This window comes from Megalobrama amblycephala, linkage group LG4 (genome assembly GCF_018812025.1).
Source record: "Megalobrama amblycephala isolate DHTTF-2021 linkage group LG4, ASM1881202v1, whole genome shotgun sequence".
Classification (NCBI taxonomy): Eukaryota; Metazoa; Chordata; class Actinopteri; order Cypriniformes; family Xenocyprididae; genus Megalobrama; species Megalobrama amblycephala.
In genome coordinates, this window is record NC_063047.1 from 845,079 (window position 1) to 858,250 (window position 13,172).

At 34.9% G+C, this 13,172-nt stretch overlaps 1 protein-coding gene across 8 annotated transcripts in view; it reads right to left on the reverse strand.

Moving 5' to 3' along the window:
* The window catches only part of cita (citron rho-interacting serine/threonine kinase a), a 103,075-nt gene that overhangs the window by 56,091 nt on the left and 33,812 nt on the right, over window positions 1–13,172 (reverse strand). For all 8 annotated transcript variants that reach the window (XM_048186694.1, XM_048186693.1, XM_048186690.1 and 5 more), the window contains exons 11-13: window positions 4,294–4,399; window positions 2,220–2,363; window positions 1,454–1,573 (exon numbers count right to left, since the gene is read on the reverse strand). In XM_048186694.1, coding sequence (XP_048042651.1) covers window positions 1,454–1,573; window positions 2,220–2,363; window positions 4,294–4,399 — 370 coding nt within the window. The remainder of the gene's footprint in view (window positions 1–1,453; window positions 1,574–2,219; window positions 2,364–4,293; window positions 4,400–13,172) is intronic.

Consider the following 13,172-nt stretch of genomic DNA (forward strand, 5'->3'; position numbering starts at 1 on the left):
CTGTCAATATAATCACTGTCAAGGACATTATACTGAACAAACGACTATGTTTGCAGAGGAAAAAACACCTGAGAAGGAAACACTAAGGAAAAAAGCAACATGGAAGAACTTAATGATGTGTGATGATTAGCGATTAGCTGGCGTTTAGACCAGTCTCCTCAGCGTGTCCTCAATTACAGGATGCTGTTCTGCAAATTAATGGCTAATAAAGTTGAGCTAATAGAGATACTGCAGGATGCAGTCAGACTGATACAAAGTTCATGTCATGTGATGATTTGGTGCTCAAAAACTTTTCTGATCATTATCAATGTTGAAAACACTTGTGCTGCTTCATGTGTGGAAACCGTCATACACTACCATTCAAAAGCTTAGGACATGTAAGATAAAAAAAAATAAAAAAAAACTTTTATTCAACAAGGATGTTTTAAAATGATCAAAAGTGACAGTAAAGACATAATTTTCCAAAAGATTCTATTTCAAATAAATGATGTTCTTTTGAGCTTTCTATTCATTAAAGAATCCTGAAAAATAAAATATATCATGGTTTGCACAAAAATATGACTGTTTTCAACATTGATGATAATCATGAATGTTTCTTGAGCATCAAATCATCATATTAGAATGATTTCTGAAAGATCATGTGACACTGAAGACTGGAGTAATGATGCTGAAAATTCAGCTTTGATCACAGGAATAAATTACACTTTACTATATATTCACATAGAAAACAGCTGATTTACACTGGAATAATATTTTCAGATTTGTACTGTATTTTTGATCAAATAAATGCAGCCTATATATATATATATATATATATAACAAAAAATAAAGAAAAGAAAAGAAAAGAAAAGAAAAGAAAAGAAAAGAAAAGAAAATGGGCCTATAAAATAAGCCTAGTTATTGTTTTCATTGTTTTGATACATCATGTAACCTATAAGGTTATGACACCAAAACTACTAGATAAACTCACTTAAATTTTAAATATTGCAAGACAAATAAACATTAAGTAATAAAATAGGAACAAATAATCAAATAACGAGTAAAAGCACAAATAAATACAACAGAATAAACATATAAATTAAATAAACAATGCTTTTCAGGTTTTTTATGTAGGCTTAAACAGGAGATTTTCAGGTACAGAAACTGTAATCTAATGTATAACTATATAAATATAGATTAAACTTTATTAAAGTTAGTCAAGAGCTGTTACAGATGCATAATATGTTGAAAATATAAATACCGTTATTTGAAATTATTTATAAAATGAAAAGATACTTTAGCAAGTCCCTGTTAATGAGCGAGTCATTGAAATTCAACCGATTCATTCAAACGGCTGATTTATTCAGAGATGCAAAACAATTCTGTGGACTTTGTTTGGATATATATATATATATATATATATATATATATATATATATATATACAGTATTTGTGGTGAAGTGAGTTTGTTCACCTGCTCCTTGATCTCCTGGAGTTTGTTGCTCTGCTCTCTGATGTCATGGAGGAGCTGGAGAGCTTTATCATCTTCCTGTGACACTTCAACACGAGCCTGTTCCAGACTGCGCTTCAGACTCTACACACACACACACACACACACACACACACACACACACACACACACACACACACACACACACACACACACACACACGTCTGTTATGTTGAGATGCAGCAGTTGTGGGAACACAAGGTCAGAACAAAAAAAGAACAGCATGCCAAGAGTGGTTTTATCAGCGAGAGTATTTGCATTACAGGCGGAACATCAAGAGCGCAGATATGAAATCAAGTCAGTTTTGCTGTTCTAGATATAAAAGAGTAGATACGTCCATCAGAGAGTATGTACTGATAAAGTCCTGCTCTGTCTGCCTGGTCCAAACACCAACTAACAGATGATCAGTTTTACTTTTGTTCTCAAATTAGACCAATTAGACCAAAGTTATGAATAAAACCTGAGCAAAAAATGTAAATATCGCATGAAACATTTGCAAATAAAGCACTGTTTCCATCTCATGGGTTCAAGAAAACAAAATTGTCACTTCCTGGGAAACTGGCACAAAGTATCAGAACTGTTGCTGCATGTGACTATTTTAAATCACAATAACTATGATAAACATAATAACTATAATATCATAATAAATTGTTATCTTGCATTCAGATGCCTGCTTGAAAAACTCTCTATAAGTGAAGTTTATTATGATTAATTAATTATGATTCCTCACGCTGCATTCGGTGATGTAGGTGGCGAGGTCCTGCTCCAGGATGCTCCTCTGGGTCTCGGAGGCTTTGAGCTCCACATCCTTCTGCTGGAGGACTGATTCCAGGTCAGTCATCTTACGCTGAAACCGCGAGATCTCCTGCTCCATCTGAGCGGCCACAAACACAAGCACCAGGTCTAAATGCATTTTACAGCAGCGCTCGGACAAGGCCAACACAACCATGACCACACACACACACCCGTGCATGATACACACTTAAACTCTACGAGTAACATCTCCTTGTGCTGCTCCATTGAATGTGCATGACTGTACACATGATTTGTGTTTGTTTGCACTGTTTTCTGCGGTGCTGTTGGAGTTTAGCTTGGATTTAACTGGAAATATTCCAGTTTATCAGCTCAATGTTCATTCAGACTAGGAGTGTGTGATACTGACAATATTTTTTGGTATTTTGTAGATAAAGATAGTTAGACAATATTTTACTGAGTGTGTTTTTGTACCTTGGCTAGTTTAGGCCAGTCATGGACTCCATATTCTTCAACTAATAATGAGCTTTAAATTGAACTTTATTTAACTTTAAGGACTGATATTTGCCACCCTAAATTGATTTACAAGGGCCTTTTTACCTTTCTAACCTTTATTATACACATGCATCATTTAAAATTCTTAAGTTTAATCAATAAATTCAACTGTAATAAGACACTATAGTTACAAATCAAATGAAATCAGTATCAACAAGTATATTACAGTATATTTTTGCACTGTAGAAGTGGCATAAAAGCTGAGCCTAATGACGCATTTACACTGCAAAATAAATAATGTTATATGATTAATCTTTTAAAAATAATATTTTGAATATCAAAATATTTGAAATATATTTTTAAAAAGATACATTAAATATGAAACTAAAACAAAGTTTTAGCTATTCGCTCACTCTCTTGATGAGTGAGTCATTGAATCATTCACTCAACCGATTCATTCAAACGGCTGATTCCTTCACTGTGTGTCGCTCAAAGACACAATAATTCTGTTGCAGATATATGAAACTATTTTAATTGGCTAAATAAAGCAAAAACAGACCATATGAATCTCTGGTTTATTAAACAGACACATTAGCAATCGTGTTGATATTCTGGAAAAACTTGCTTGTGTGACATTGTTTATGCACCTTGGCTAGTTTAGGCCAGTCATGGACAGCTGACTTCCATATTCTTAAACTAATAATGACTTTATGAGCTTTAAATTGAACTTTATTTAACTTTAAGGACTGATATTTGCCACCCTAAATTGATTTCCAATGGCCTTTTTACTTTTCTAACCTTTATTATACACATGCATCATTTAAAATTCTTAAGTTTAATCAATAAATTCAACTGTAATAAGACACTATAGTTACAAATCAAATGAAATCAGTATCAACAAGTATATTACAGTATGTTTGCACTGCAGAAGCGGCATAAAAGCTGAGCCTAATGACGCATTTACACTGCAAAATAAATAATGTTATATGATTATATGATGTTATATTTCAAAAATATTTGAAATATGTTTTTAAAAAGGAAAAGATACATTAAATATGAAACTAAAACCAAGTTTTAGCTAGTCGCTCACTCTCTCTTGATGAGTGAGTCATTGAATCATTCACTCAACCGATTCATTCAAGCGGCTGATTCCTTCACTGTGTGTCGCTCAAAGACACAATGATTCTGTTGCAGATATATGAAACTATTTTAATTGGTGAAATAAAGCAAAAACAGACCATATTAATCTCTGGTTTATTAAACAGACACATTTGCAATCGTGTTGATATTCTGGAAAAACAGTGCGCTTGCTTGTGTGACATTGTTTAAAGATGATATAAACAAATATTCAACATTTTTGCCCCATATATTGAATTTCAGGGTCATTCTAACTGAATTCAACTAATCTACAATCAAAATATGCTTTCATTTTGTGCTTTGAAAAGTGAGAGACATATTTGATAATTTCAGCTTCCACATCATTACAATATCATCTTAGACGATACATATCGCACACCCCTAAAGATGTCTTTATCCAGGTGTCTCTGTGCTCTTACCTTGTGACATTTGTCTTGAGTGTCTTGCAGTTCTTTGCTTTTGAGGTGAAGTTTTTTTTCCATGGAGTTGGTCTTGGCAGGAGAGTTGAGCCCGGCGCCAACCGATCTGACGACACAAAGGACAACGAACCCTTATGAGAACCACAGCAGAACATTTACACTCATCCAATTATACGTTTCTAAAATGAGCCCATAAAATATCGCGAGAGCGGTTTCGTTTTTCCTGGGAATGTAGGGAATATCACACACGCGTGATGTAAAGCGTCTGCTCGGCCTTTCACATTCATTACACACTCCATTAGTTTCATGTGAATGTGAATTCATTATTCATTCACAACCAAAGAACATAATCTTTATGTGCTGTTCATTAATTAAAATGACATGAATTAGACGTCAGGGAACATCATTTCAGTATCAGGTTCTATTCACTAACATGAACCAGAAGTGTCACAAAACCACAAACATCTCTAAACAGCTTCACAGGATCTATCAGAAAATAAAAACAGTTATATTTGTCTTAGATTAGACTGACTGGGATTTGTATGGAAGCTTGTTTCCAGCACGGAATATAGAAAAAAAAAAGTTAACTGCGACTTTTTGCCTCACAATTCCGAGTTTATAACTCTCAAATTTTAGTTTTTACTTGCAATTCCAAGTTTATGTCTCACAATTCTTTTTTTTTCTCAGAAACGTGAGATATAAACTCACAATTGCGAGTTATAAAGTCCAAATTACAAGATAAAAAGTAGCAATAACATTTTTTATTTTTTATTCCATTACAGAAACCAGCTTCCATAGAGTTGCTAGTCGATGAGTTGAATCAACTCCACAGCAACTACATCAATTTATCCTCTAACCATTCAGAAACATCTAAAAGTTGTAACTTCTTCCTGAGTCTCTCCATCAGTGTCGACTCCGGTTTGAACAATGTAAGGCTGAACACCGTTACTGACAATCCTCATTTTGGCTGCGTGAGATTCTCCAGCTTTGTTGTTGTTGAGCTGTTAAAGCTCCGCCCTCTTCTGGAGCAGCAGCTCATTTGCATTTAAAGGGACACACACAAAAACGGCGTGTTTTTGCTCACACCCAAATAGGGGCAAATTTGACAAGCTATAATAAATGATCTGTGGGGGATTTTGAGCTGAAACTTCATAGACACATTCTGGAGACACCAGAGACTCGTGAAAGGAGCATTATAGGTTTCCTTTAAAGTTTCATAAGTTATTGTTCAAAATGAATGGAGTTTTTACTTCCAGAACCGGACTTTTGCACTCTACTGGAACCGTTTCACTGTAGCTTCACATTAATAAACAGGAAGACATTATGAATTATGATGCAAACTTTTTCAAAAATGTACACTCTCTCATTTCATAATAACATTGCTCAGATATCTGAACTCAGATCTCAGTCTCCACCATTAGACATCGGCTCATTACAGCTGAAAGTGCTGAGGAAGGAAAGAGTCACAGAGAGAGAGAGAGAGAGACACACACACACACACCGCTAAAGTGCTGATTATACTAGAACTCCAAGCCAGGCCGGAGGGTAATAAAAACACAACAACTGCCCTTCATTTACATGTGCGTGTGTGTTTGTTTACACATTATGAAATCAAATTACTGCAGTTTTCAAACTATGCCATAATAACTCATTTTAATGTTAACGTATGTTAAAAGTCCTTTTAAAGAACAAAGATACATGCAAACCTTAAGACTGAAATTAAGATTGTCAATGAAAAAAGTGCTGAACTGCAAACTATAATGACTGTTTCCACACAGGTTTGCCAAACACTACCTCTTTGACTCCGCCCCCTGTCTGTCATTGGTCCATCAAACAGATAGACTCCTCCTACACTCTCTCCACTGCTCGAGTCAGAAGCTGATGCTAACAGAGCAATATTTGGAAAGCAGCACAGACACTCTTCAGGAAGCCAAAGTTCGGATGGATTTAAGTTGAAAACTTCTCACAGAGGATACGAAGACGCCTAAATATAGAGAACCAAACGCCTACAACAGTATAAAAAGACATGCAAACCTCAATACAAACCAACAAAGACAGGAAACAACTCGAGTTCCCACATGCATCTTATGTCAGTGATTCAGAACTGACTAAATGGAGTCTGACGGATAAATCTGTTCCAAAAATAAAGAGTGAAATCACAACAACCGCACAATCACAACAGACATCACTAACGGAGGCAGAGAGAGAATAAAACTGACAAAAATACTGCAGCGGAGGGAAAGAGCCAACCAATCGCAGCTGCTTGTGAATATCGGCTTTGACCGGAGTGCTGACAGCTCGCCCACCGAGGGCAGAACTCACCGACACAGAAGGAAACAGAACAATCACCACCTAAAAGTCAACAAGCTTGTTTGGTGCTTCCTACTTAAGGAGAAGATCATTAAGCCAGTATGGTATAATATAGTATAGTATAGTAATTTACCTGGCAAGACATAAGTTGGCATACACTTGCTGCATGGTGCATAAAACATTCAAAATTGTAAACGTCTGGGAGAAAGAGCAGAGCAGACATATGGATAAATCTGAAAAAGCGTGACAGCGCGAAAGAGCTGAATTCAGTCCGGTTTTTGCGTGCACACAGAAAGCCTCGTCTCAGACGTCAGCGCACGAGTACTGAATTGAGCTCTCTTAACGCACTTGAACAGACAAACACACACAAAATTATGGCGAGTATTCATATAAGCACAGTCGGTTAGGAAACTATCAGATCGGATGTGTATCAGTGTATTGGATCCGTGCATTCGCTCTTAACACTCTGAGGTCTGAAGGTATCGCCGGCTATACCACCGTGGTTTTTTCTTATCAGTGTGAAAGAGACTCAAAATACTCCGTCAATGTTGCACATACAATTAAGAGTTATACACCATTTTAATCTGTGGAATATCTTCTTTCATTTGTTTACACTCAGAGTAAAAACACAATGTTGTGCTTTTTGTAAAATAAAGAAAACTAACATGATGCGTGATCTCTCGTCTCCCTCTGAACGAAGTCCAATCTGATAGTTCTCAGAAAATGAACTGTAACTTAGTGAATACTAATGACAAAAAAATTACACTTATGTCTAAAAAAACGTTAAGATGTCAGGTTTTAAAACATATAAGTCAAATCAAAAACAAACCTTCTGTGTTTACGTAATCTGTATGAAAAGAGAGCCATGTCAGAAGTCTGTGATTCAGCTCATTATCCGCTAATATGGCCACGCCCACGGAGCCAGCGCTATTCAGACGCAAATTCAGACAATACATGCAGACATCGTCTCAATCGTGTATTTATTGTCTTGAAAAGTGTTTGAATAGCCATATTTAGCGATCTCTTGCCTCTGTTAGTTCCTTGATTGTCACATGATTTGCCTCTTCTTTTACTGAGGCATTTGTGGACTAAAGGGGCAGAGCGCCCTCCAGCTCAAGTATAAATTAAAAACACAGTATCCAGCGCTCATAATGATGACAATAAATATAGAATAACAAATATTACTCCTCTGTATAGAAAATTGATATAAACATATGAGAATCCATCAATATTTCTCCAAATGTATATGCTTTTAAGCATATTAAGAAATTATGGTCAATATAAGATTTTAAGAGTCAAAATGTGAAGCTTGAGTCTTAGATCTTTTTAATGATGTATAGTTTGTCAACTGCACATCAACATTTAGGCTCTATAATATAACAAATATAGTAGCCTATATGAAATGCCCTAGAGGTAGGAATGTTCAGACGCTTTGCATCACAGAAATACATTATATTTTAAAGTATATTAAAATAGAAAACCATTATTTGGTTAGAGACTTGAGACTTCTTTTAAAAACATTATAATGGCAATGTGTTCAATCTTTTGACTGGTAGTGTAATTTAACATAGGCCTATACAAAATTTTCTTCATATCATGTGCAATAATACGTGCATGCATGAGATCACAAAAATCATGTGTTTTTTTGTCCTGAGTGGACTTTAATCCTGTTATCAGCATGATCACAGAGGGTTTTTTCACAGCCTACCTGACTGAAAGGCCTCATTAATATGCAAGTCATTTCAGGTCATTATTATGCAATTCTTTTGTCTTCTCAGGTGAGAATCACCCATTATTCACATGATGATTCACGCCTCCACGTATACTGTGTTTCTTGACCAAAAGTGTCTTAGAAAATTTAAATCTCTCTATTGTTTTATATGAAGGAGTAGGAAGGATAATTTTTACTTCATTCTGAAGCAAAAACTCTAGTCTACAACCTCCAATACCCAGAATCCTTATGAACACAGTTTTAATATATTTTTTTTGGCCTTATTTCAGTGACTTAAGTTTTTTGTTTTTTCAATAACCACGCATAAACGTTATTCCTTCAAAAACACAAACATGTACATACATGTTCCTCACATATTATTGTAGCCTAGTTTGTGCTGAATACAGTGTAATGACACTTTTGTCATTAATATGTTTATGAACAACTGAAAAAAGCACAAATGTCAGGGCATGTCAAAACTTCTCCAGGCCCCAAATCAGCCTCAGACTCCAGAGGGTTAAAGTGACAGCAGCCTAATAAACCGGCTGCTGCTGTCCGTCATTAATGTTAAACAAACTACAAAGGAAAAAGAGAAAATCACTCAATCTTCTTGACTGAATAAATTGAATAGCTTTAATAAGGATTAATCTATATTTTACTTATACAAAGAAATATGTCTGCTTGAAAGTTGTTATAAAGAATGCATATCTCATTAATTAAAATTATGTTCCTGTTTCTTTATGAGAAGTGGCTTTATTTAAATTTAAAATAAATAAGATTTACAACAAAAAATGTTCAATCAGGATCCAAAATATTCAGTTATAAATTACAACTTCTATAAAGCAGCTCTACAGACGACAATATAATAAAAAAATTTAATTTATTAAGCATTATTAAGCACAGCAGAATCTATACATTTTAAATAAATAAATGTGATAAAAATAAATATCAACTATGTTTTTCCACAACATTTTAAATGGTCTTTACAAAATGCATAAATGTAACTGCACTTGATTCTAGTTTCACTAGTCTTGGTGCAAACTAGTGATGTTTAGTATCACATCCATACATCCGCGCTCCAGAAGAGCAAATCCCATTAATTTTCTTCAAATAAAAATTACAAGACTTCAAGATTCACCACAAGGTCTGAAGATGTTCAGCTTCTGTAGAGACACAAGTCAGCTTCATCTTATGATCATCAATTATGTTTAAAAGCCAAATTCCGGGGGAATACAATAAACAACCCATAATACTAAAGAGAGACCCAATAAACACAAGTCGCTGTTACCATGGAAACAGAAAGGCTGATATAATCAAATCAAAGTCTAGACTCTTCAAGACTCTTTATTGAAGAAGAAATAAATAGGGAACATACTTCGGGAACCAAGACTGCTGAAAATAAAGTGATTACTTTGGAGTAACAACTGCTTTTTTTAACCAAAGATTTTAAGCAATGCCAGTTTTTTTTCCTCAAATTCGGTTTTATTTTTTACATTTTCCTGAATTCTATTTTAAATGGCTTAATGAAATTTTAATAATCAAAAAAGAATGTCTAATAAACTGAATTTAAAAAAAAAAAAAAAAAAGTAATAATTTATGGACATTTTAACAATAATAGAAAATGAAATGTTTAATTTTTTTATTTAATTAAAAATAATTAAAGTTTGAATAAAAGTTTAACAATTTAATTGATTTGTCAAAATGTAATCAACTGAAATGTAAACATTTCTTTTTAAAATAATTTGACAAAAAGTATATTTTTTAATAAACTATTATTGTTATTACTTTGAAAAGTTTATTCTATATATCTTTATATTCAAATAGCAGTCTTTTTGTGTTTTAATATTCAGACTCTAGTCCATATTGCAATTTGATTCAATGTGCATTTATTGATCCAAATGTCAGCAAATTCCATGACATTCCGAATTACACTGTAAATTCCATTTTTATGACTGGATTCCGTGATTCCGTCCACATTTTCTGCATCAATTGCGATGCGTCTCTGGTCCTCCATGGACATGGAGTATGTCCTCCTATCAAAACACAACTGAACGCTTCAGAGGAGCTGTGAAATGGAAAAGCCTGATGCTTCGAGACCCCCTCAAGAGCGTCTAAATGCACACACTAAATACACCATCCATGGCATCACACCAGCGAGGCCTAACGAGATTAGAGGTTCTGCCTGTTTGCTGTAAAGCAGTCCATTACCCAGCGCTTACAGACTTCCCTTTGGAGAAACCCAACGCATCCCAGGGGTCTGATCAGAACGGCCCACAACCGACTTGATTACTGGGTGCGTGTGTGTGTGTTTGGGCTCAAAGTGTAATTATAGGCTATGCATTTCAAACTGTGCCCTTTGAGAATGTGTTCTTTGAGATTGAGGCATTCTGGGAGGAAAAAAAAGTCCAGTGCTGTTGACCTTTGAGAATCACATTTCACATAAGCTGGCGTCAATAAATGTTTCAGGTGTAATTCAGTTATTGCAGCATTAACATCGAACTACTGATAATTCAAGCGCATCAAACACGTCAGAGCATCTTGCTCTTTTTGCCTGAAGTGGGCGGCAGTCGCATTGACATCTACGACGGATATAAACACACTTATGCATTCTGTGAATACAGTAGCTATTGATCTGCTGGAACGCTGATGCATTCCAACATTGCCTATTCTTAGCGCGGCCGACGGACAAAGACGAGGCTGACTCACATCTTGTGTTCGGTAAATGTTCTCCCAGCGTTCCTGTGGCGACTGTGTCAACCCGCGGTGTTCACACATGCTGCGCTCTATCGATCGGCCCTCGAGAAAGGTCAAGCAAATGAGTGTGGCAGGTTCCTCTCCCGTAGCGTCTAAGTGGCCGTCTGCAGGATGAAACAATCCCTGTGTTCACGATTACGGTTCTTGAAGAGCGAGGGCTTTGCTTTGATATGGACAGAATTAACTCTGAAAACTACAGCAAGAGAAACTGATATAGACAGGTTTACATTTATAATCATAGCAGACACTTCCCTTCCAAAGTGACTTGGGATTTCTCAATATCTTTTGGCCCTTTCACAATATTCAGTGCTTCCCACAGGTTTGAAATGTACTTGCGGTGGTAGCCTGGCGAAAAATCCTCCTATTACCCATGGCACAAAAATGGACTACTACATGTGACAAACAAATAATGTGTGATTGTTAACAGTATTTTTATTTATTGAAATTAATTTTAATTACATATTACATTTAATTACATACTAATATTATGCATTGTGAATTATGCAAAATTACAGCATTTAAATGTTTATCCTTTTCCTATGTTCTCCTTGCTGTCATATAGTGTCTCTCTCAGTGAATGGGACACAGATTTACTAGTAAAATTTATAAAATGAAAAATATATGTGTCAAATAATGTTCTTAGTCTTGTCTTCCTATGGGGAGACTACAATAATTTACTGTATGGTTTCATTATCTTGCGCTGATATAAAAGTATAAGAGGATAAAAATAATAAAAGCAAAAATGTGTCTCCAAATATACTTGGGCGGCCGTTATTATACGTGGGCGGCCCGCCCAAGTAAAGTCTATGTGTGGGAAGCACTGATATTTGACGTGCATGTAGATATTTCTGCATTTGCTTTGAAAAGTAAGTGTTTTTCAATTTTAAAAAAAGTAATCATCATTTACATGCACTAAATGTAAAAAAAAAGAAGACAAAACCGACAAGTCACATAAATGAATCAAACATACAACTCTACAAATAACTGTAAGAATAACTATAATAAAAACTGCCATTTTTCTGGTTAAAATTGCGATTTAAAGAGAACCCCTGGTGTTAAGACTTGTATGGCTTAATATAACAAAAATTATGTCTCTTACTAGGGCTGGGTAAAAAATATTGATTTCTCGATTTTAATCGATTCTCATTTTTACGAACCGATATCGATTCTTAAATCCCAAGAATCCATTAGTCTAGTCTGTTTTCAGTTGATGAATGAGCAGAATATGTAGCGCCTCCCATCCAATAAATCACAATAATCTTTGTTACTTTTGATATGAAGCAAAGTCTCAGATTTCAAATGACGTCCATCTTATTATGAGATTAAAAAAATAAATAGCATTTTGGCGCTGTTTAATGTGGCGTGACAGATCGCTTTAGCGCCTCAGTTAAAGAGAAGCATGTGATCATCCTCTCCTCCGCTTTAATACCAGTTACAGCGAAATAAACATGCATGAACATCTGAAGGTATGTTAAAATATACAGTACAACTTACTGAAATCCGTATCATGTCTCGTGTAATCGCTCAATCAGTGCTTCAACCTCAATAAAACAGCTTCAATGTCACGTGACGTCACATTTACCTCAGAAAAACATATTCAGTGACCATAAACTCATTAGTCAGCTAGAAAAGTGCTCTAGAAAGATAAATATAGCAATGCACCATTACATATTCATTATAATCTTTAATGTTCTTCAATATTTAATGCATGTTTGAATAAATCAGTTACGACAGCCGCGACTTAAATGTTTATATTTAAAAAAAACGTATTGGAGTAGAAATATGATTATGTAATTCAAAACTTTATTTATAATAAAAACATAATTGAGTGTAATTGAAGTGTTTGTATATAAATAAGTTAATTTAGTTTCTCTGTGCTGTTATCATCCTTGGTGTGAACGGGCCTTAACTCTGTTTTTGCTGCTTATGTTTAAATGAGAGACTAATATTAAATAGAGCTGTCAAGGTTGCTTTTAAATCAGCTTGCAAAAAACAATGTAAAACGTAAAACAATGCGATCAAACATCTTGCATGTCAGCAGCCATCCACATAATAACAGTAGAAAACCATCCTTTTATCAGATCAGATATGGTCAGAATCATAA